The sequence below is a fragment of the Sarcophilus harrisii genome, chromosome 6, assembly GCF_902635505.1.
Source record: "Sarcophilus harrisii chromosome 6, mSarHar1.11, whole genome shotgun sequence".
NCBI lineage: Eukaryota > Metazoa > Chordata > Mammalia > Dasyuromorphia > Dasyuridae > Sarcophilus > Sarcophilus harrisii.
Window position 1 is genome coordinate 37,788,674 of NC_045431.1, and position 26,842 is coordinate 37,815,515.

Below are 26,842 nucleotides of genomic sequence, written 5' to 3' on the forward strand. Positions count from 1 at the left end.
GCCAAGGAGACACATCTACACATGCAAGATAAAACACCACATTTAGAGATGATGCATTCTACTGCATCAGCTAACTCTATACAAGCAGCCTACCTTTCCTCTGGTTTTACATCCTACAGGAGATAAGTCTTCTCCATACAATATATTCTTTTCCACTAAACCCAATAAGGAATATTACAGTGTTGTTTTGAATAGCATAACATTTTAATTGCACTATTCAAAGGGCAGCAAAACATACCCTAGATACAAGCTAAGTGAGGTGAAACATGTGATTGGACTCTGAAATTTGAGCTCTTCAGAAGAAAGGTTATTATTCTTTTTATATTGTTAACTATAATTTCGGGCACCAAAGATAAACAATATCAGAAAAAAATGATAAAACTATTCAGACAATTCCTGATGTCAAATATAAGATGACATCGAACCATTTTAGAGAATACAGTACTATGGAGAAATACACAGAACACTTAAAAAATACAGATGTATAAATTAATGAAACTGGTATTTAAAAGATTTAATACAAGGAGGAAGGTATTTTGTAGTGGTACCACTTCTTAATACAAAGTATTAATCAGAGTATATATGTTTCAAAATTATTCACATTATTGCTCGATACCACAGCTGTATGGAACAAGTTCTTAACATACATTAAAATTTGTGTAATTCCAGGCTTATAAAAAGAACAAAAAACTTACATATACACCATTGAAAATTTCTTTTTTAAATTTAAATGCATGAAGGTATATACAACCAAAAGAAAAAAAAAAAAGAAATAACGAATATAACTGGACTGACTCAAGACTAGGTCATATCCCCATTTTTAAAAAAAATTCTTGAACAATTGTGCAGAAAATTAAGTTACTCTAATGGATCAAATTTTTTAAAAGAACCAGCATGTACACACACTGTTACCTTCTCCATATCTTAAATTCTCACTGTTATCCTATATATCTTATTTTAAGTATCCTTTGGAGAATTGGTAAAGGCCTTTATTTGTCTCTATTATTCAATTTTTCAAGCCTGTTTTAATTTAAGATTATCCAATCTGGAACTGCAAAGAAGATGCCATGGAAAATGTGTTCCTTAGATAAATACTTACTAAAAATGAATATTTCTGCACCTTGGCATATAAGATTTGATAAACAATAAAAAATAACCCAAGTAAGGCCATCATTAAAGATATAACCTAGAATAAAGATATATGTAGGTTGTGATGCTACTATGTTTTCTGTGATCCTGAGCTCTAATAACCATTAGATGCATGCATACCTTTAATCAATTCTCCTATTCTAGACAAAATAATTCAATGTCTGTTTTAACAACATTGAAGGTAGAATATTTTCTGGACTATTTTGATATGATTTATCCATGAAAGAACACAGATATTCTACTCAGAATAGGGGTAAGGAGTGGGAGCTGGATTTGGGGAATGGGGACTTAAATCCCAAAAAGACTAGTACAGAAAATTCACAATTTCAAAAGGGATAGCTGATTAAATTAATAAAAAATATAAAATAAAGAATATCCACTGGGAATGATACACAAAGAGTCACAGAAAGTGTGTTTATGTTAAAGGAATTTACAGTGAAGGGATCACGAACCTTAGGTTAAAAATAAAAAAAAAGCCTGGTCACTTTTAGGCTATGTTCAAATGTATTTTTTTTTTTGATAATACAAAAAAAGTAATCTTTGAAAATCAGAATACATTAACAGAAAAAGCACAATAACTTAATTGTTTAACATCTGTATGAAATAACTTGCAAAGTCTGACAAAAAATACACACTTAGAACATGCGGTTATTAAAAAAAAAAAAAACAAAAACAAAAACAAAAAAAAACACCACCACAAGATTCTGTAGAACCAATGCTATGTCACCACCAGGAGAGCACCAAGCAAGGCACCATTGGAAAGACAACATACTTGGATAAGTCTCTATAAATAAAGCAAATGCTAATCTGGTCGAAAAATCGGTGTCTTTGGTAAAAATTCTATGAGGATGACCTGTTAAAAAAAAAAAAAAGACAAAATTAAATAAATGTGACCATAACAAAATGTTAGCACTTTTCTATCATTTGAAAAGACTGCTAATGATATAACAATCACAAACACTCCTATCACCACCACTTGGCATTCAAATAGTCTTTCTCTGAGAAATTCTGATACATGATCTGGAAATGTTACATTAAAAAAAAATTCTTTTTGTTAATTTTCTCTCTCTACCAAGCAGGGCTTAACTCGGTTTTGCAATCTACAAAGGGCCAAAGAGGCAAATGGAGAAACCAAAGTGTGAGAAGACCTTTCTGGGACTAATTCCCCTGCTGGCCAGGTATATCTATAGGTTCCCAATTAATGTCTTCTATTTTTTCACTCAGTATTCTTGATCAAGGTGTGTGAATAATTCCCCTTTCCCCTAATTTCACAACACAACACAACACAACACAAAGGCAGAACTTTTACTTCAAAATTTTGGCTCGCAGTAGGAGGACAGTAAACTGAAGCACAGAAACAAGTATTCAGAGTGCAGATTTCTAATTCTCAATGGTTTGCCAAAGATCAGCATGGCTGGCATAAACCATGAAACAGCAAGTCCTAGTTCCTTTGACTTCACTTAAATCCTCTTTAGAGTTGAATAATTAGATTCTCAAACTTCAAGCCAGATCTGCTGGGACTCTTCAACCCTTTCCAAAATCAGCTTCCTGGTTTTGCATTCACTGACTAGATCCTCTACCTCAGGTTTGGCCTCACGCTAGTCCCTAGGAGAAGGAAAGAGCTCTATCTAGTCACCCAATAATCCTTTTTTGCTCCAGCTACCCTGTCCTGGATTTACATGTAGCTCCTTTGCCTCTGCTGCAGGTTCTCTATGAAAGTTTTATCCTTACTCCATCCATTCCTTCTAACTTGTTTGCTTTGATTGAAACATACTCCCTAGATTGTAAATGTATTAAAGATTGGTACTATCTTTTGGTAAAAATATGCTTTTCTATCTGCATTAGTTGGCTATCTAGACTTGTTTTTTATTATCAATTATGTAATCTTGATGGAAAACATATCTTACTAAGGAGATCATTCAGATCCCTTACTTTCTGTACTTTTTTTAGAGGAAGTTGGATGGCACAATGGACAGAACAGAATGCTAGGCCTGGAATCATAATGACCCAAGTTCAAATTAAACCTGAGACACTTAATAGTTGTCTGACCATGAGCAAATTGCTGAACTGGAGTGACTCAGTTTCCACAACTATGAAATGAAGGTAATAATGGTATATCCTTGTAGGATTGCTTATTAGGACCAAATGAGATATTTGTCAAAAGCACTTAGCAGAATGCCTGGCACATAGCAGACATTATATAAATACTCAATCCCTTCTCCTTTCCTTTGTCCTGTTCAAAGTCTGTTGCTACTCTTTTTAAAAATTCTTCACTAAATTCTTGTTTCCTATATGAATATATTTTTAGAATATAAATTAGTAGGTGCTATAGTCAATGAATTATTAATTCCCTCATGGTTCATATTACCATTTCCACAATGCTCTTCAATGAATTATCATTTAAGAGATCTCAGGAAAGAACCTAAACAAATCATACTGCTGTTTTATTACAGCAAAAAGACTGTACATAAACTTAAACCAAGTAAAGGTTATTCCTTCATACAGAATAACTCATGAGATAAATGATAAAGCCAAGACTAGAATACATAATTCCTAATTTTTAAATATACCATCCTGGATCCAACAGATTAAGATATTTGTTATGAAATGTTTGTTTTTTATCTCTGAAGAATTATGATCCTATGATTTTAAGAAGAAAAACCAATTAAGGAAACAGGAAAACAAAGAAAGAAAAAGCAAGCCCCAAATGATAAAAACAGAATATATACTTAAAAGGTTTGAACAGAAATCACAAAACTCACAAATAATTCTTAAGGTCTAAGTCTATCTAAATTTAGAGTTCTTTACATTTTACTCAAGAATTTTAATAAAAAAGAGAAATAATACAGGCCAATCATTCAGGGGATCTAGGTGAAGATCTACCACTTAATAGATGTACTACCATAGTCACTCAATCCCTCTAAATATCTTTTACCTTTATTAAAAGGTAATTATGCTAGGTTTCTTTGAGATGATCTTTTAGTTCTAAAAATTAATATTCAACATCTCTATTCTCAAAAATTAGAGATATTATATTTGAACAATATGTTTTTCCGGGTACAAAATTCTATGGTTTGTGTATAGCTCCTAGTAGGACTGAATTTCACAAGGGCATCATTTCTTCTAACAGGAAATTAAATTAAGTAATTCATAAAGGTGTGATTTCCTTGGTCAATGAAGGTTTCAAACTCAACTATAATTCAGTAGGTCATAACTGTGTTGCCTGAAACTCAGAGTTACTAAATGTCAGAGGCACAATTTTTAAATCAGGTCATCTTGATTCTGCAAGTGATGCTATTTCATTATGTTGGTCCTAATTTCAATAAATATTAAAAATCTACTATCTTCATCAAAGGTCCTGTGCTAGGTTCTGGGTTGGGATGCAAAATCAGAACTATTTAGTCCTTATTTAACAAACATTTGTAGAATAAAACAGCAAAATAAAATGCCAAAGCATAAACTCTCTTCAGATCTAATTAATGTTTGCTATATAATAGGTATTACAATATTTAGCATTATATACTACATACATCAAAAATAAAGCCAGTTCTGGTCATATTCTAAGGCATTAGTGATTTTTTAGAAAACATTTTATGAATATGGTCTTATTATTTTATATTTAAGCCATTTGGTATTTCTCCAAAGATCTCTCACCTATGTGTTCTTTCTCCATTAGCAAAGCCCTTTATAAATTATAGATGGCTTAATGAATTGCTATGGTCCCATCATCCTCCACTCTCCAAGCATCAGTTGATACCACACCTCAAATGATAAGGTTCTCCAAATTAAACAAGGCTATCCTTATACAACAGACATAAAGAGACAATATTCAAAAGCTTTCAAGATAGTAAGAGGACTACCACAAATCATCATGTCTACTGGCAAATTTTTGAAAACTTGGGAGTCCTATTTATACGACAGTGGTAGTAGAATTTCAATTAAACTCTGCTGTCATTTCAAGATGGAATATAAGGCTAAATTAGGTTTTCCCTGGCATACCTATTGAAAATATGACTGGAACCCTACTTTGTTCCAACTCAAAATATGGCTCAAAATTACCAAAAATTTGTTCTTAAAAGGAATGAATACTTTGCAAAAAGCATGCATTAACTAAGAAAAAGCAGTATCTTCTTAATGGAGCACTTCACAGAAAAACATCAGAAGAGAGTATCTGAAATTTGTTCTTTCCTCCCAACTCTTAAAAATATGCATAAAAACCCTTCAGTGAAAAAATGCAAAAATTACTTGAGTTTTAAAATTTAATCTAATATACAACTTAAATGTTATTACAAAATACAATTTAGATAATTTGAACTAATCTTATTATTCTAAATAAAAAAATGTATGTAAGCATAATAAATACAGAAATATTCAAAATGATTGTTAAAGAAAAATATTTTAAAAAAAACTTCTTGACAACACACAATTGAGAATGTTTTCTAAGAGTGCTACCAAAAAAAAAAAAGATATGCCTTAAAAACATGTCACAGAAAGAAATAATGTGAATGACAAATAAATTCATTAGATAGGTGAATTTCATCCGTATAAACTTTGAAAAGATTGAACAGTATTGATTTAGACTTTTGCTTTCTCCAAAACAAATTCAAGAATGAAGAAAATCAAAGCTTGAAATTTCAGGTTAGTGGTTAAAATCCCTGGTTTGTCAATGTATTAAATATTTCAATATCCCCCAAAGCAAAACTTCCCACTAACCTACATTCAAACTGTCCTCCTGAACAAAAACATAAATAAATAAAAATTGCCTAGAGAAAAAACTATATAGAACTAGCATTTTCACAGGTCAAGCTAAAAACAACTTATTCAGATGTGCTTTTTTTATGGTTATAGAGAAGTATCATGTGTCTTTCTCATCATCATAAATTAACATGTTTGATATAATAGATAATGATACGAAAAATCTACATTATTCGGTTCACTGAATAGAGCTATTCTGTGAAAAAAAAAAAAGAAGCATTTTTTAAAAGGTCTTTTATGTTTCAGGCTAGAAATAGGACTTGATAGTATGAAAATTGAAGAAAGGGGAAATGCTAACAGAGAAAAGATGATTTTAGGATAATTTCCAACTATTTAAACACTGTTTTAATCAATCTTTTTATAAGCTATCTATGATAGCTGCATTGTTTCAAAGAATAGACAAAATATCATGCAATAAAAGACCATAGATGTGTTAGAAGTTCTATGCCAGGTACTTCAAGAAGGTTAGTCTAAATTTTCAGCAATTAACCCTTTAATGGACCTTTCACTTCTAGCCACACACATCTATACATAAAAGACCCACTTTAAAAAGTGCCAGTACCTCAAATTTCTTTATGTTGGCCATAGATTTTTCAGAAGGATCAAGAAAATTCAAACAACACAAGTCAAGGGGAGAGGTTAAGTTCCATACTAAATTATTCCAAAAAATTAAATAATTGCTAGATTATATAGTTTAAAAAACAGACACAGGAAGAACCATATCTCTTTTGCTTACTAAGATGAACTTTATAAGTAATGTTCTAGAACCCAGTGAAAGATACTTTGAATCTCTTGAGGTATGGGCAGTTAAAATCTATAAAGGCTAAAGGTTCCTTAAGCTCCAGCAGCTTGGCTGAAAGGTCTTCTTCCATACTTGGAGACTTGATTAGCATTATATAAAAAAGCCATATCTGACTTGCTGCGTAACCAAAGTTCTTTATACAGCATCTAAAATTTCACACTCCATCAACACACGTTCAGGCTATTTTATTTTGGCAATTAATTTATTATTTTTCAGAACACAGTGAAGCCTTGTTTTCAAGTCATTCATAACTTTATAAATCAGTCTTGCACATGAAACCATGCATCTGTGAACCGTAGAAAATCCTTGCACTCAGGAGATTAAGCTCCTGACACCTTTGCTGATTAATAATCGTGAAAAGAATAAGATCAGAAGCAAAATAAATGATCATTTAATAGAGAAACTCACAAAACAGCCCTTTAACTTACATATTCCATCATGTTATTCGTTTCACATTTCCTTTTGCTCAGTCTCCAATGCAAGCACAACTAGACAAGGAGGAGAGTAAAGAAAGAAAAATGAGCTCTATTTTATTGCAGCACGCAGAGTAACCCATTTGTCCACCTTTCATATTTTTAGTTCAACAAAAGCATCTGTTTCCATACTGTGCAATTCAGACCCCAACAGTACGAAGCTGCTCCCTGCGGCACTCACCTTGTGGTATAACCTATTGTTTTCCCATTCTAATAACTTCTCAATCGATCTTCGTGTCTGGAAGACAAATGAGAAAAAAACTTTACTCTTGACTGGTTTTAGAAAAACTTTCTTTTGCAGCTGCTTTTTGTGTGAAAAGGGGAGAGGTACAGGACAGTGACTAAGTACAGGGTGGTCTATAACACTATCAAAACTGCTTCTAATGACAAAACAGTAACATAAAGTGTCTTCTCTATTAAAAAAAAGCTAAGTTTTATTTTAGCATGAATGTCAAGTAGTTTTAACTGCCTCAAACTTGATGGCTTCTGAATTTAAAATATAACACAAGAATGGTTAACATTAACAAAGTTATTCACTCCCAATAACCCATTTTAATATTGCTTTCAATTGATTTTAAATATTTAAATAACAATAAAACAATTCATAATGTTAAAATAAAAATATGTTAATAGTTAATAGTCCTGCTTAATTGTCAGTTTGAAACCAGCAGTTAGTGAAAATTATATCAATAATAAATTATTGATAAAAATCAATAATATATAATATACTTAAACTGAATTCTGTCTAATAAGAACTTAAACTTTTTTAAACTTTTTTAAGATTTGATTTTGTTTTTAAAGGGGAGGGGAGAGAGATTTGTTGGCCAAATAACTTCTTTTGAAAAATCCATTTTTGTTTTCATGCCCAAAGTTCAAACTCAGGCTTAATAATATGTTCAGAAATTCTTCATTCAGTTTCATAAACCAATTTAGGAATTTATTTGACATATATATAGATTAGATATATATTTCTCTCTCTCTCTCTCTCTCTCTCTCTCTCTCTCTCTCTCTCTATATATATATATATATATATATATATATATATATCATATTTTGCTACTGTCACAGATACCATGTAGTCCTAAATGTAACCTGCTTAGGAGTATGACTAAAAGAAAGGATAATTCATGATGCCAGGTGTTAAGATGAGCCTGACACAGCTGCAGGTGCAAAAGGACAGAGAACGGGCAGCAAGAATCAACCGCAACTTAGTGCAGCTGCAGCTTCTTTAGAAGGCAAGGGGGGGAGAAAAAGCATCTTGCAGTTAATACTCCAAAAACCACAGAGATGCTGTAAACAATATTAATATAAAGATGTCAAACAAAGATGATTTGCAAAGTAAAACTTGTTAGAATCAAACTGTTCTTAAATGTCTAACATTTTACAATACAAAGTTCATATTTATTTAAAGCACCTAATGTCAATCTGGATGTTATACTGCACTTTCCATTTTAAATATGCTTAAGAGTGCTATAATCACATGAATGCCAATTATAATTCATCATTATCTATGAATCCCCACCATTGGCTTAAGTTCCCTCGAATATGCCATAAAAGCAGAAACTCAAGTAACTTTCTAGGTAGCAGTGTGTCAATGACTAATTTATTGCATTACTTTTTTTTTTTAAACATAGTCTTTTGGGCAAGAATTTAAAAAAAAAAAAAACAAAAAAACAGTGCCCTTGTTAACAATGATCAGCAGACCTCACTTGTTTCTTTGTAAAGATAGCCTTTTAGAGACTGCTCTCCTTTTAAATGAAAATAGGGCAGCAGTTATGGTCACACTTTTTGTTAATTTAGTTGCCAGTCAGCTCCAAATCAAAAGAAAATAAGGCTGCAGAGTGTAATTAACATTCAGTTCAGTCGTTTTGTCCCTTGTCTAGCCCCCAAGCTTTGTTAAAATTGCCATCTGAATGCTGAAGGCTGTAGGGAAATCGATTTGATTCTAATCGCACCATGAAAAGAACATGATCTAACTGCTTTCAGCCCTCCGTAAATCTGTACTAGGTCTTTAGCACAATGCAACTTCCAATTTAAAAAGCACTGAATGTCTCGTCAATGACTTTGTGAAGAAAAAAGAACAAGGAGCAGACATAAAAATTCCAATAGTTGTTTAAGCATTAAAGTTCATTTGCATCACAGCGAACCTGAAAAGGGCTGACCTCTCAAACCGCCTCTCAGGTCTATGAAGTTGTAGCCTTGACAAGCTCACATTGACAGAGCTCATTGACTCTGAAAGGCTACTCTATCAATGGTGAAAAATGGCAATAGGTTCTACTCTGAGCAGGCATCTGCCTGCCCACCCGCTGCTAAACCAATGGCAAAACTGATTCAAAACCTGAATCTACCTTGTAATCTTCCTTTCTGGGCCCTTTTAATAATAGATTAAGATTACTATACAATTTGAGGTTTTAATTTTACTGGTGGGTTTGAAAAAAAAAGGGGGGGAAGGAGATGAATGGAAGAAAATCAAGCTCCCCAAGACTGCCCCTTTATACCTAATTTTTAAAAATAAGGCTCTAACGTACTAACAAATTACAGGCTATGAATACTGAGTATTAAATGAAAAACTATAGCAATGTGCCCATATAAATCTTATGTTTGGCTAATAACAGGATTTTAATTAGTGTGATCTTATGAATCCAAAAGGATTTCTGATATTTATAGCATTTACTGTAAATAATGTGAAATCTCCCTAACCCATAGTTGATGACTATATAACACAATCTGCAAATTTCAAAAAATTTACTTAGGAATTCTTTCTATTTACTATGTTCCTAAATAAGAGTTTACTACATTTTACTACTGTGGATATACTTTGGAATGCCTAAGTTTTTTAAATCATACATTCTGCTGATCTTTGCCAAAATCTGAATGAAAATTTGAATGCAATACATTTCTACAAACTTCACAGCCTAAAGTAGAAGCTATGAACTAAAACAGCAGCATCCATCCTCTATAGCAAGACTTTTCCTACTTGACAGGTGAAAAAAAAGCACTTGCACGTGCAGCTTAATTAATCACTGCACTTGACATCTCAATGATTTACAGTGAGGAGCAGGTGAGGACATACAAAACCAGAAAAGAACCCTTGATTTGAGTGGAACATTTCTAGCACACTATGATGAGAAGCATATAGATACTAGCAGTAGTGTTTTAAAAAAAAAAAAAAAACCAACTCTGTGCGACAAATTATTTGTTAGTAACAACAAAAGCTCAAATTAAAAGAAAAAAAGGCTTTAGTTACTAAGAACATTTGTTAATACTCTACAATTATTTTGGTTCACAAAATCAAAATATAGTTTTAAGAACAAATACAATGCCAATTTAGCAGACACTGGAAAAATATACTATTTTATCACATCCATGACAGCTGTATTTAATTAGATGCTTTTAATCACTGTGAGAAAGCAGATTATAATTGCATTCAAGAAAAGATTATGTGTTTATGTCCATGGGTTTGTCATATATTTAATCTAATAAAACATATTCCAATACTGCCAAACTCTGAGTATTTTTTATTACCAAATGAAGCAAATGAAATGAAGTTATAGAAATTTTTCTTTGGCTTTTGTTTATATTCATTCATCCCTTTTTCCCCTATCCCCAAAGAACTTTAACTAAATGAATATACATCTGAAAAAATTTGTCTAGGATCTGTCAATGACAATGAAACCTTAACCACCAGTGAAACACTGGTCTTTTATGTTCTACTTCAGTGGATTTCTAAAAATGTCATTTTAATTTTTTTAAAAAGAAGTGAATTTAGTGCTTAAGAAAAGCACCAGATTGATAGTCCTGGGAACTAAAATCCTCTATTTAACTCAAAGAACAGTGGAAAAGGCAGTGCAAGCTTCAGTGTGAGCTTCCCCACCGTGCTCCACCAGTCTAGTGCCTTAATCCTTTTCTGTGCTTACACCCGAGGGGTGAGAGGACAGGTTAGCAATTTTTAGCATTGAATCTCTAGCCATTCTGCTTAGATGACCAACAAGAGAGTTAATTTTATCATGGGTTCTTGTCCTTTACAAAATGGACCAAGACCACCAACTCACTCCATAAAGCCCAAATAACCTAGTTCTAACAATATTATGCTTGAAAACATAGCATGAACTGATATTCTTAGAAACAGAAGGCTTCACCACCTGAATAGTCTACCTTCAGCACATAAAGACCTATTCTACTTTTTTAATACAATTTTTGTTCACTCGTATCTCCTTGCTAACTTTTATTTTACTAATCAGTAAATTAAGTCACTCAATTATCATTTAAGACAAAGGCAACTAGTATGTAAAACTTATCCCACAAGATAAAATAATCTTTAGCTAGCATCTGAATCTATTAAACCTAACACAACTAACAAGTCTAGATTATAAGGTGAGAATTTTTGTTTAATTTTCTTCATTTTAACTTCTCATTTTCAAGTGTGTTGAGGAACAGAAACTAGAAATTGAGACACTTGGGGAAGGAAGAATAAACGGCCATATAGTCCAAAAAATCAGGTAGTCAGAGCAAAAATAACTAGAAATTAAAACCATAAAGAGAAATCCTTTTATACATTTTAATAAATGCTCTTATTTCCGATTTTCCTAAAGAGTAGATTAATTCCTAGGAATATACTCATATCCTGACTGGCATTATATGTTGATTAACAAACTATAAACCAACCTTACGGTTTTTAAGCCAAATTGCTATAACTGTAGCTAAAGGCTCACTAACAGTATTGCTCCTATCAAACTGCTTGTTTGACACTGTTGTCTTCTCAGAGGATCCACTGATGATACTAACAGGGTATGCTTATAAACCATGTTTTTAGAGATAGATTTGCCCAGGGTCACTAAGCAAGTAAGAATATGAGGTCATATTTGCACTCAGGTGCTGAATATTCTAAAATCTAACTGCCCCACAATATATGTGTTGTTTCTGTAGAAACTGCCCGTTTGAGTTTAGGTGTAATATTGTTATAGAGTTTGTTTTTCTGTGTTTCTAGCTGGCTAATTCGCCAATATTAAATGAGATTTGTTGAGGGAGGAGGGAGTTGGTTGTTATTGTAAATGAGGTTTCTTTTCTCCCCCTTTTTTATCGCTAGTAAATGAGAATGTAATATTTTATGGGTTAATTTTGAATCTTACAACCTTGCTGAGCTTGTCTGTCTCATTCACACATCTTGCCAATTCCAATTTTTTTTACATGTTCAAATATGTAGCTTTTCTTAATTTTTAAATTTTATCTTGCATACACTGGAATTGTGTATTCCTTTATTCTCATACTTATATTCTGGTATTACTGATAATCTTTTATTTAATTTAACTGTCAAACTGTTTGAAACATTAAAATTGAGAATTGCAACCTATAATTTGTTCTCAATCTTTTCCCTCAAAATAAAACTGCAAGGTAAACATTAAGAATTATTACTCCCATTTTATAGATGTTCTTCTGAAATAATGGGGTACAGAAGTAATTAATTTATTTTCCCAGGATCACACAGAGAATAACTGTAAAAACTGAAAGCTGCACCTAATTTCCTAGCACCACATCATGCTGCCTCTCTCAATGTGAAATTAAAAAAAAAATACTAAAAAAAAGAAACGTTAGTTAACCATACTTCCCTAAAGTTTAATGGGGGAAAAAAAAGCATCTATTTCAAGTTTATCATACTTAGAAATTTTGCCTTCAGGGTAGCAAGCTCCTTTCTCCCTCTCCTTTTCTGAATTGTTTCTCATCTCGTTTTTCTGACTTTTTTTTTCCTCTTCTTCCTCTTTTTCTTAAAAACAAAACAAAACAAAACTATTTGTTATAAAAGATGGTTCTCTGGGAGGGGGAAAGGGAGAAGTCAGAAAGGAAGGTAATAAGAGTATCGACGTGGATTTAAAAGGGGAAGCTACATAGCAGAGAAAAGAAGCTTGGGTTCAAATCCTGCCTGACACTTGCCAGCTGTGGTAACTCTGTGAGTCACATTAACTCCCTTCAGCCTCATATTCATTGATCCCCACATTCGAGCCACTGACACATCCATCAGTTCCACTATTAGTACTTCTAGTGTCTGTCTGTTCCCTTCTCTCCTTATATTATAACCATCTTATACTAAGCACTTAGCCCCCAGTTTCCAATCCATCTTCCAATGGCCTGGCCATACCACTCACTCACTTGCATAAGAAGCAAGTAGCTCAGGGGCAGTTAATTGGTGTAGTGGATAAAGCACCAAGCCTAAAGTCAGGAGGACCCAAGTTCAAATTTGACCTCAGAAACTTAATACTTCTTGGCTGTGTGACCCTGGGCAAGTTGCTTAAACCCCAATTGCCTCAGCAAAAAAAAAAAAAAAAAAAGCATTTTCCCCATTTCCTACAGATATTTAGGACCCTTCACAATCTGGCTTCAGACTACCATTCCAAATTGATTATACATTACTCCCCCATCACAGATTCTATACTCAAGGCAAGCTGCCCTACATTTTGTTCCGCTTCCACCTTGCCTTCAGTGGTACAGGTTATCCCCCATAGCTGGAATGTTTTTCCTCTTTACATCCACCTCTTGGAATTCCTAGAATTCAGTCCAAATGCCACCTCTTACAAAAACCTCTTTCAAGAGATCTTTCCTCATTTTATCAGTCATAATTCCCAATCATAATTCTATATATAGTATGTAACCTATATTTATGTATCTCTGAATATGTCATATCCTTCCAGTAGAATGTAAATTCCTTCAGAGTAGGGACTGCCTTTCAATTTTTTATCTCCAGAGCCTAGTAGTACAATGAATGACACCAATCCCAACATTCACTTGTTCATTGGATTTTGTGAGTTTAAAATGAGATAAAGAATGTATTTTGTAGATAGCTAGATTAAAAAGAGCTAGACAGTAGCTTATGAGAAGGAATGAAGAAATAAAGGAAAGCAAGAAGGAGGAGAATATCTAAGCAAACTGTGAAAAGGATGTAATGGAATACTGTTGTATTATGAGAAAATTACAGAAACATGGGAGATGCTTGCATGAATAACGAAAAATACTTACCTCATCTTATGAGAGATGAATTATAATTCATATGATTCATATGACATAATAAATATGTTTCCTGTTACATATGCTACCAGACATGATCACTTTGCCCATTAGTTTTATTTAACTATTTTTCTTTGTTACCTGGTAGGGTTTAACTGCAAAAGATGGAAAGGTAAGAAAAAAGCTAGTTTTGTGGGAAATGGCTATATTGTGGTATAAAATCAAAGCTATCAAGGACCATATTGTATTGAAAAAATGAAGGAAAAGGAGAATGCATGACAAATGCCCAAGACATAAAAAGATATTAACATAACTTTTGGAAAAAAAAGTAACAAACGAGTTTTACTGGAGGGAGGCAAAATAATGCATTTTGGGAAAAAATAATCCAAATGTATTTACATATTTACAAGATCATATTATAAAAGATCCTTTTTAAATTTCTCTCTATCGAGTATTCTGAGAAGAAGTATTGCTTTGCACCAAAAAGGGGACAATATATGAAAAAGTAGTAGAAATAAAAAAGAAGACTTGGTCCCATGGTACCTTGAAATCTGAAATACTACTAGCAATTCTGGTCAAATTCCAAAAATTCAAGAGCAAAAGACAGTCCATCCATCCAGGGGGGGAAAAAAAGGAACTAAAATGATCAAGGGAATACCATAAAAGAAATTCAATTAGGACTCAATAACAATAAAAAGTCAAGAGAAGGGATATGATCAAATCCTACAGCATCATAAAGAATATAGGTAAATATTTTATATACTATTTCAAAAATTTGAAAAGGAAAAACCATTTCAAGTAAGTGGCAAATAAAAGACTCAAAAAATGATGCAGGCTAAAAAAATAAAAATAGAATCAAGAATGGTTAGGACTAACAACAAAATTCCCATTTGACAATGGCAATCCATAGACGAAATCCAAAAAGTAGAGTCAAAGTGTAGTGAATGACCTTTTAGATACTATGCACTTTTAAAAGAATCTGTGTCAAGCTTCCTCAGAACCTTCTTATTCTATTTTAAAGTAATTCTGATAAATAAACTTATCAGAATTTGTTCCAATCCATAAATTATCAGAAATAGTGAATAAGAAATCAGAGGCTGGTATACTAAAGTAACACAAATAATAGCTGATACCAAAGGAAGAAATGGAAAATTATGAAACCCAAAACACAAAACGATGAGTAAGGCAATGTCTAGAACCATTCTGTTTAGTGACACATAGTTCTATATTCTTCAATAAGCTCTGAAGGAGAAGTATATAATGCCTGATGTTCATAATAATTACCTAAAGAGAAAAAATGCTTACATTCTGTCCTGTATATGCCATGTGAAAAATATGTCAAATAATAAATTTTATGAAGTATCAAAAGTAAACCAAGACAATATGCTAATAACAATAAATAAAACAAAGTTGCTATTTAAAAATTTTTAACCAAGTTTTACCTTTTTGATCGGCAAAAATCTGCCCTTTTTCTCATTCCTGCCTCAACCTCCAATGGAGAATATAAGAAAAATAAAACTTGTCACAATCTTGGACAGCCAAGCAAAACAAATTCTTCACTAGCCATGACAAAAAACACCAACACCAAAACACTGTAAATACATGAGTATATGCATGAACACATATATGTATGCATTCATATATATTTACATCAATTGAATTTACATCAATTTACATCAATAGAATGTCTCATTCTACTTTCAGAAGTTCCTGACTCTACCAGAGAGTAGATTTCATGTTTCATCATTACTTCTGTGGAATCATCACTGATCACTAAGATTTAAACTTCCTAAATGCTTTCCAATTTGTTTATAATATTATTGTCATTATATATAATCTGTTCTGCTGATTCTCTTTTCTTTACTCTGCATCAGTTCCTACATCTTCCCCATGTTTCTCTGAAACCATCCTTTTCATCATTTCCTATAACAGAATAGTACTCCATTACGTTTGTATACCATAATTTGTTCCCCCATTCCCCAACTGATAGATATCTTGTTTCCAACTCTTTGCCATCTCAAAAAGAACTATACATATTTTTGTACATGCTTAGAATTAATCCTTTCCTTAATCTATCCTCTCTCAAATCGATCCTTCCTTTCTTTTCTCCTTTCCTTCCCGATTTGCCTGAAGTACATTTCTGTAACCAATTCCAATTGCATGTCAGAAGTACAATCAATTTCTACTCCTTTGGTCACGTTTTGATCAGTTGAGATGAGTGAAGTTTAAATGTCAGTTGATCCCCTGGTTCCTTCTTCCTTGACATTGTATCCTGATTATTTTATATATAACTATATAAAACTATACAAAAATGACATACTTAAATGTATATATTATATATATATATGTGTGTATGTGTGTGCGTGTGTGTGTGTGTGTATATATATATATATATATATATATATATATATGTAAATTTCCCTTACCATTCTTCCTCCTCCCTCATTCTTCCCAGTGCATTCCTCTCCCCCTTCCTTCTCATTCATTTTTCTCTTAAGATCATCAAGATATATATATATATATATATATATAATAGAACCACCACTCTCTCCAGGCACTGTATCTAAATAGAATCCCTTTGTGACAACTGATAAAGATAGATTCAGAAGGGACAAGTGTATTATCATTCCATGTTAGTATGTAAGCAATTTATCCTTTTTTAGTCCCTAATGATTCATTTTCTCTTTTACTCTGAAAGCTCTGGATTTGAGCCACAATTTTCCCAGGAGTTTTCATTTTGGCGTTTCTTTGAAGAGGTAAACAGAAATATTTGCTATTTTGTCCTCTAATTCTAAGAGATCTAGGAAGTTTTCTTTTTTCCTCTACCATTCATATTTTTATTTTCAGTACTAAATTCCCTCTCTCCTAAAGTCCCTCCCTATTGAGAAGATAAGCTATGATACTCATAATACATGTGTAGTCATGCAAACAAAACATATTTCTGTATTAGTCATGTTGCAAAAAGAGAAACACTCAGTTCCCACAATCTTCTCTCTGGGGGTAGATGACTCTCTTCATCACAAGATCACTGGAACTGATCTAAATCATCTCATTGTTTTAGAAAGCCACATAATGGTAAGAAATTATACTATGCTAGAATACTTTCCACTCCAAGTATTTATAAAATTTTTTTTTAAAAAGTGACCAACTTGGACAAATAAAAATTTAAAATAATGCTTCACTGATCACAGAGATCACAGGGTTCAGAGATGAAAGATACCTTAAGAGATTTAATTTGCCCAACTCTAGAGTTCCCTTTCCTTATCTTTTGCTTCACCAAAACAAGAAATTATACTACAGCAGTATTTTCAAATTTACAAAATAACATGTTATCAAATATACCTCAAAATCTGTGGTCTTAAAATGTAGGAAATTTTCATGTTATCAGGATCTAATCCAGGCTGTGCCACTAACAAGCTGTATCACTTTGGGGAAACCACTTAACCTCTCTGTACCTTGGTTTCCTTGTCTATAAGTTAAAAGGATTAGATTCAAAAGCATTTTCCAGCTCCAAAATTCTCTAAGCCTATATAATAAATAAAAGTTCCTATGGCAGTGTGATATTCTGGCTTTCTTGAGCTCTGTAAACATGACAGAAGTAATCTAAATTAGGCTTCTATGTAGATCCAGAACATACTAGAGATAGAAGAATCCCTACTGTCTGAGCGATGAGGGAAGTTGGAAATAATAAAGAAATAGAAAGGAGAATCTGGACTTGGAAAGGAGCTATGAAGTAGTTCAAAGTTCATAAATTCCTAATTTAAAAAAATATCTTTTCTTCTTCTATGCCAAAAACTCTTATTTTTTCTATTTATACTACAGGACAATGGACAAATAAGTTTCCTTTGCCAAGTTTCCTGTCCTAAGAAAATCAAAATCAAAATCAACTCATACTTTAGGCATCCATGATCTTATATGCATGGACACTCCTTCTGATAGTTCATACAGTGAACATGTAGAGAGTATAAGTTTCTTGACAGGAGAGACTATATTCTGCCTTTCTTTATATCCCCAGCACTTAACTAGCATAATGCCTGACTCACAGTAGGCACTTATTAAAATAGTAGCTAACTGACATGATTTGTCTTTTGTGATTCTTGTTCATGTCCCATTCATCCTCCAAAGTGCAATTTGCAGTATGCTGGATGGCTTCCTAAAGATTTCAACTTTCCCTGGATAATAATGAATCACTCAGTGTATCATTCATCTATTCTTTCTCTCTTACCATATGAGCAGCCCACTTACGCTTCCAATATTTATTTACTTTATAGATTTGACAGTGTTTCTTGCTGTTATCATTGATAAGATAATACAGCTAATTTATACTCACTGTTTATCTTTCCATATCCCTTTGAATCACTGATAGTTTTGATTCTTATGAGATTGTGATATTCCAAGATTCACAACTATATAGCAACATAAGAACAATACTGGGGTTAAAAAAATGTGGCTAGGGACAGACTGAGATCACTGAAAGAGCTGTACAACTTTCCAAATACAATCTAGTTCAATCTCTTCCTCCATTTCAATTCAGCGACAACTGCTGCTTGTCCAAGATCCACATATTGATGGACTAACTCATTAGACTGTTGATCTAAATGCATTTCAAAACGGAAGAAATGAGCACTTTCACCTATCTGCTTGTTTTTTCCTATGTGATTGTTAAGCTAATTGAATACAATATGAATATGTATGTGAAAAGAGTAGTTTTGGAAGTTAGTCGAGGTCTTTAATTATATGACTAGCAGAATCAGTGTTATGGCAATTATGAAGGATAAGAAGTAAGATTTAATAATTCCCTTTTGGGTAGAAGTAGTGGTCAATGATATGGAACTATGAAAGTTGGCTTGACCTTTGGGTCCTGTTTTTTCATATCAGCTTAGATCAACATGGATCATGGTCACTGAGGAAGTTCTATTCTGAATTTTTGTTAAAATATTATACAAAAACCAGGAGCATCTGGAATAGCTCATGATCTAGTGATAAACTGCTACACTTGGACAAATTCTCCATGGCACCATCTTTGTTGAGACATGTAGAGTACTATATTCAGTTCTTTGTGCTACATGTTAGTAAAAATGTTGATAACTTTTAAGAGGGTAAAGGGACTTGAAATCATCCTATATGATATTGGTTGGAAGAGTAAGAGTGCTTGGCCTAAAGAAGAAAAGACTTAGGAAAAGTATTAGAACTGTTCAAGAGTGTTCAAATATCTTGAAATATCTGAACTAACTTTGCATGATTCTGTATAATTATTACACTCACTGGAGCAATACAGAGAAAATGAGTGTGGTCTCTATGAAGGCTAGTATACTTTATAAAAATATTTCTTTATTTGTTATGTATATATTTTAGTACCACAGCATACCCAATTTATTCACACATTTCCTAACCAATAGACCTGTACTCACTTCTAATTTTTTTCTAATATGGTGATAGCAGTTATTAAAAATTGTCCCTTTTGATGACATTTTTAGGATAGTTTTAGCACTGAAATCACTGGCACCCAAATTATATATTTAATTTTGTGCTTCATGTACCATCATTCTTCTGTACCAGTTACAACAATGTATTTAAGTGTCTGTTGCACTACAGCTCTAACAACATTGAATTTTTTCATGTTTTAAAAACTATTTTCCCCATTCTGTTTGTTAGAAAACACAGAATTCTTTCCACATACATATCAATAGTTTATAGTCAAAAAGTACTCATTTCCTTTGATCACCACCCCAAAAGGGAGTATGTGTTGTTAGTCTTATGTAAGCTCTTTATAACTCAGATTCTGGATATCAGACCTTGATCTGATATAATTACAGTAAATGTTTTCTCCTAAACTGTCTCTTCTTTAATTTTCACAATAATGCTTTTCCATACACAGTGTTTCAATTTTTATATAAAAAAATAATTTTGACTTCCTCAGCAAAAATGTTCCTCTTATCCAACTGATCTTTCTTCCTCCTTTTTAAAATATAAGATGATTGAAAGTTATTTTAGTGGGCTGAACAGTGAAATATAGCTTCAAGATATCTATTTTCCCAGAAATTTATTGAACACTAATTACATTCTCTAGGGTTTGTAAGTGTGGAATTAGAATCTTAAATGATTTCAATATATTCATGAAAGATCCCTTGTTGAAGAAATCTTTACTGTTCTACTTTACTCAATTTTTTAAATTGATAAAAAACATATATAATATGATATTTTTCAGTCATTCTATGACCATGAAGATGTAGTTTGCAGTGGAGCAATATCTAGAGAAGCCTACCCATTTTATCCTGAATATCCTTGATAGTTATGTAGATCATTTTCATGAAGATTTTGTAGATAATGGTGAATGTGTTCTAACAGATATATAAGTTGCCTTGACTTGAGAGGCTTTTCTTAAGTTCTTTGTAGAATTTATCTTCTTCATTCTCTACAATAAATGTTGGCATATACAATGGAATTATCTTCATGATGATGCTTATGTTTATTATAAGTACTGAAAGGTAAAATGATCAAGTAGCCCAAGAAATCATATGTCAGATCTCTGCCTACATGATGAAATCAACTAATCAAATTCTCTCATTTGTTTCTCTAAGTTTAACTTTTGAGGCATCCTTTTAGTTTCATTTATTCTGAGAATGTAGATACTAATATGGTTTAGTTTTTCTAGTAATATATCAAAATCATAAGTTAATTGACCAGTATCTTACATTTAAGAATACAAACAATTAATATATAGAACATTTTAAAATTCTTTTTCTTGACAACCTTTTCAATCATTCCACTAGCATCAATCACTAAAAAAGCAGAAAAATCTACACTGAAGGTTATTAACATTTTTCTTTATGATATGTATTGACATAGCCAAATAATACATTACCTAATAGCTGACCTACTGGTAGTTATCTTACTCCATATTTTTTGCTAGCCTCCTCAGATAACAGATACAAAATCAATTAATAATGAAATAAAATGCATGGACCAAAATAAGCTTTCATTCTCTTTCACTAACAGAAATTCATATACAATATGCTATACAACTATTATGAGCAATTTTTACATATTCAGTCTGTAATAACCAGATAAATATTTATTTCCATTACACAGGTTTTAGGTTTTAAACCGTTAGGACTGTAATTATTTAAATATTTTCATATATTATTCCTAATAGCACTCTTCATTCAAGACTATTTGATATGACAATCAGTTATTGCAACATAAGAAAACTGAATAAGACATGCTTTCCTCTTACAAATAAATCAATATATAATCCAACTTACTCTTTTACTGAGACAAATAACTGGCCACATACTGCAACCTAATGTACAGCAGCAACAAAGGCAACCACAAAGTAGCCAACGGACATTAACTGGAAGGTTCTTCTTTAGACAACTGTTAACTCGGTTGATGCTGGCTTTAAATTCTTCAGGTGCTACCTAAAGAGATTTTAAAAGAAAAGTCACTAAACATAAAGCAAAAATTATTTCCTAGAATTATTAAAATTCAAATAACAAAAGTTTTTTGTAACAAAACCTTTAGTTGAATGGCTGACAAATATTATTTAAATAATTCCAACACTCACTTTTCCAGTTAGTGATGAAGGGAATTCTGATTCAAATTTGTTGCTCAGTCCAAATCTATGAAAATAAAAACATAAAAGAATAAAGTCACTCCTACGGAAAATGCAAGAAAGTAAATATATGTTATAAAATCAACTATCATATAATTATAATGACCAAAAAGTTTGGCCCTGGGAGAATAGTAAATGCACTTTCTCTTGTCTTTAGAGGATTAGGCTCTGTCCATGTATTGTTTGGTTTTGATTAACTTTTCTTTTTAAAATTCTTTGCTACAAGGTAGAAAAGTTATGTTTGGCAACGAAAATGACAAAGACAAAAGAGGTCAATAAAACCTTCTATCATTTGATATGTGGAAATATCTTTTTAAATGTTTATTAAATATTACTACAAAGTAAAACAAAACACATCAGTCAAAATTGTTGTTGAAACAATAATTTTCAAAATATGGCAAATATTTCAAAGAGATTAAACTAACCTAGTAGCCATACCTAATATTTAATTTTATGTTTCCTGAAGCTCCATACTAATGGGTTTCTGTATCCTAAGTGAACGTATATTGACAACAGATAGTAAAAACCACTATATAAATCTATTAGTGACTATAAAAATCAAAATAAGAGGTACTATGTAGCTTTAAAAACAAAATATATTATGCAAGCTTGCATCTCCCTTATAAAATATTTAAAAGCAATTTTACAAATTTATGTAATATACTTTAAAAAAAAGGAACATAGCATTTACCTGGCTAACTGCTTAAATGCTTAATGTCAGTTACATTACAGATTTGTGAAATAGGTATGATGTCTCTCACACAATGCACTGAGATGACATACAGAGAAGAACCCTATAGCTAGCAACTCAGAGGAGAAAAAACAAAACAAAACATTGTAAAAGACATTTAGAATTTATATAGATCCAGTATTCTATATTGGGCAGGGCACTAGCTTGAGACTCATCTTCTGCAAGCTTGGGTAAACAATTTCATTTCTCTAGGTCTCAGTTTCCCCATTTATAATACAAGGGGATTAGATGATCTCTAAGATCCCTTTCAGTTCTATTATTCCAATATTCTTGTGTGTTCAAGGGCTCAACTTTATAAGTATTCTAACTATTCATTTCTAATCAATTCCTCCTCAATGTGGTAGGTCAATATCAATATCCTGTTTGATATACAGATACAGGATCAGTCTTCAGAAGTACAGTAGAAAGCTACTTCCTTAGGGGAATTGATAAGCTCTTTGAAGGCAAAGTCTATGACTTACACTTCCTTATATTCTATGTAATACTCATCATAGTGCCTGGGATAAAGCCACACTTCATAATCAATTCTTACTTTTAAAATATTGTAACAAAAACCACAAAACAGTCCAGGACCTAAAATTCTCATTCTATCTCCAGAACACCATCAATGGACTATACTATACCTTCAAGTATCCCTCTACAGAAAATTAAGTTAGCTGACCCTTGGAAGTTCAAAGTTGGCCTGAGAAAATCAACTATATGACAAATTACAATTGAAGGGGAATCACAGGAGGACAAGGAAACGCAGGGGTGAGGAAATCTGGCACTGGGATCCTGGACAGAAAGAGAAGGGAAAGCACTAACATAGGGCAGGAATGTTGAAAGTAAGCTTTACTTACTTTACTATTTTGCCTATTGCTGACCCTGGTCATATATAACATCTGTGAGAGTGATGAAAGAAAAAGTCAATAGTGGAGATGCATGTATTATAGGCCATGTACCAAATCTGAGTGTTCCCTGCAAAGGCAAAGTCCTGAACAAGGAGAAAGCAAACTAAATTAAGAAGTATTCATTGAATAATATAATAAACATTTAATCAGTCATAATAAGCATACACTTTCACTTTATAGCAGATTTTTCCTTAAAACATCATATTTATAATAAATTTTTACAAGTTTAATATTGTTTATATTGACATTTTAAGTATATAGGAAGGTTATTCCTACCAAAGATGAGGGTAAGAATTATATAGTATGCCTCTGTTAATACTAATAAAATTAATCACTACTCATTCCTAGCAACAAATAATGTTCTCTGTTAGGTTTGCTTATGAACAAAAACAAAGCTACCAGTCCAAGTTTTAACTTTTTTCCTGGACTTAAAGTAGGAATGACTTTATTTAATTTAATAATATATAGACCATAATAGAAAAAAAAAGTACAAATACCAGTATGGTATTATATATATCATAAAGACAATATTATCTTAGCAGAAAGAATCCCGGGTTGGAATTAGGAAATCTAGGTTCAAATACTGATTCTAACACTTAGTAGCCATATGATCATAGAAAAGTCACTTAAGCCCTGAAGTCAGGAGGACCTGAGTTCAAATCTAGACTCAGACACTTAACACTTCTTAGCTGTGTGACCCTGGGCAACTTATTTAACTTTAATTGCCTCAACAAAAAAAAAAAAGGGGGGTGGGGTGGGGGGAAGAATTATCACTTTGGAAGTTATGCTTTATCCAGAGCGAGGCTGCATTCTTAATTTAAACTATTTTGAAATGTATAGGAGGCAAGATAAGTACATATAGTTTAGAGTTATCCAGTATGTGTCCATACTACTAAAACATTTTAGTAATAGCACTTCAAACTGCTGGTGGTTGTTGGTAACATTTTATAGAAACAAAAAGACATTTAGTTTCTTATCTCCATGGATGAGGATTTAGAAATTACTTTGTACCTATACATATTATGAAAATATTCTAAAACAAGCTAAAATTTTAGTAAAATCTAGCTATACTATTGAAATTTTTTTAAGTGATTTGGATTCATTTGGGGGGTCCAGACTCATTTTAAGAATTATCTGAGGTACTGGAAGGTTACACATGACTTGTCCCTGATAATTCTGCTGGTGTATATCCCAGACAAGCCTTGAATCCAGATCTTCTTGACTCCAAAGCTTCCTCTATCTATTGAGCACTGCTCTCAAGGGTGTTACATATCAGGTAAAAAAGTTACATTGATCTGACCGTAAGCTCCTAGAATGCTAGCTTTTTAAAAAATTTGCAATCAAATTTTAACACTGAACATAAACTTGCTTAGTGACTCTTTACATGTAAAATAATCTCATAAAAATCTCTAAAGCCCTACCAGAATTCTTTATCCCTTTCTTCTGACTTACTTTCTTTAATGTGAATACAGTGTCTATTTTCTTTTTTATATACATAATTCTATTTTAAAAAATCTTTCAATGGATGGCTTTTTGAAAATAACATTTTTAGGATATATGCCCAACAACAGAATTATTTGGTAAAGGAGTATATTTATCTAGCTAGCTTTGACACCAGACTTTCCCCCCATTGCTCTCCAAAAAGGCTTTATAGACAGATAAAATTCTATCTGCAGTGAACAAATGCATTTATTTTTTTTACAATCCCAACAACATAGAATTTCCTTGCTTTTGTTATTGCCAAATTGATGGGTACGAGGTGGTTGTTTAAATGTGCAACTCTGATTGTTTTTTCATGTAATTATTAACAATGTATTTCCTCTTTTGAAAACTGTCTTGTATAATTTGACCTTTAATCAATTGTGAACTGAAAGTTTCCATAGTGACTGCTTAAAATTTCTAATATTATTTTATATGGCATTTTTATCTATCACAGCACAAATTTTTCCCCAAAATATTGGGTGCCTTATTTTTATATCCCTAGCAGCTACCACAATACTTGGCACATAGAAAATATTTAACAAGTATATTTTGAATGAATGCTTTAATAGAGGTTTAGAAAACAGACTGTTACAATTTATAAACCATTTTTAAAAAATCTCTTTCCACAATCTAAGAAACTTCCATGGGCTTAATTAAAATCACTATGAAGTTGACTTTCAGATCTGTAGACCCAGCTCCACTCTCTCCCACAAGTTCTAGTCCCAGATCACCAACTGCCTTTGATCAGTGACATTGGCCACCCTGCTGTTCTGAGTAAGATGCTCCATCTTTCAGTGCCACGTATTTTCTATTTCCCCATACACGCAACATTTTCCTTCCTTATTTTGACGTACTGACTTTTCTTAAAGCTGCAACTAAAATCCAGTATTCTACAGAAAGCTTTTCCCCATCTTTCTGAATTCTAGTGTCTTCCCTCTCTTAATTAGGTCCTATTTATCCCATTTATAGACTATGCATATTTGTTGTCTCCCCACTATGAGCTCCTTAAGGGCAAAAACTGATCAGCTTCTTTTGTATTTCCAGCATTTATCTGAGTGTCTAGCATATAGCAGTCCTGTTTACTAATATATACTGTTATAAACTGTTTACTAATTTGCCTGTTAAGATATTTAAAACAGGGGTGTCCTGGGAGCACCTTCATACCCTACACAGACATTATCTTTCCCCAAAATCTTTCCTTCCTCCAAACTTTATTATTTACGTCAAGGGCATCACATCTTTCCTGGATCTTTGGTTCATTATCTTGACATTTTCTACCACTTTCTTTCCACTCAGAGCTACTATCTACTTGTTCCTACCATTGCAATAGCCTAGCAAATGATCTTTCTGCTTCTAGTCTTTACCATCCTCATCTGTCCTATTCAGTTACGAAAATATATCTTCCTGAAGGCAAAATCTGACCATAAAAGTCTCTTACTTATTTAACTCTGGTGGCTTCCAGTTATCCTCAAGGTAATTTAGTTTTTTTGAAGTCTCATACGACCTGGCCTCAACCTCCCTTTTCAGCCTCATTGGATGTTACTTCCCCTTCTGTATTCTGTAACTCAGCAAATCAGTCTTTTCTCCCTGCTTCCTCATTTAGACACACCATATCTCCTTTTTCTGAGTCTCTAAACTAACCATCTTTTTAAGCCATGAAATGTGCTTTCTTCTTACTTTTACTTAAAAGAAGCCCCTTTTTCCTTTAAAATGTAGTTCAAACACATCTTCAACATGAAACCTTTCCTAATCCTTATTGCTCAAGCCATTCGTCCCAAACTATTTTATATATGGTGTGTGTGTGTCTGCGCAAATACATCTGCAAATACAAGTATACATCTGCTATTTTAAAGTGTAGATAGAAATCTTCTACCAATACAGGTAGAAATCTTCCACAATTTAGCAGATATTTTAATAATTTCTATGGTC

General features: G+C 32.5%; 1 protein-coding gene across 1 annotated transcript in view; it reads right to left on the bottom strand.

The window, feature by feature from the left end:
* Positions 1-182: 182 nt before the first annotated feature.
* Positions 183-26,842, bottom strand: part of CHIC2 (cysteine rich hydrophobic domain 2) — a 37,303-nt gene continuing 10,643 nt past the window's right edge. The window contains exons 2-6 of the mRNA XM_031942618.1: positions 21,743-21,797; positions 21,441-21,596; positions 7,361-7,417; positions 7,135-7,194; positions 183-2,002 (exon numbers count right to left, since the gene is read on the bottom strand). Coding sequence (XP_031798478.1) covers positions 1,952-2,002; positions 7,135-7,194; positions 7,361-7,417; positions 21,441-21,596; positions 21,743-21,797 — 379 coding nt within the window. The 3' untranslated portion in view covers positions 183-1,951. The remainder of the gene's footprint in view (positions 2,003-7,134; positions 7,195-7,360; positions 7,418-21,440; positions 21,597-21,742; positions 21,798-26,842) is intronic.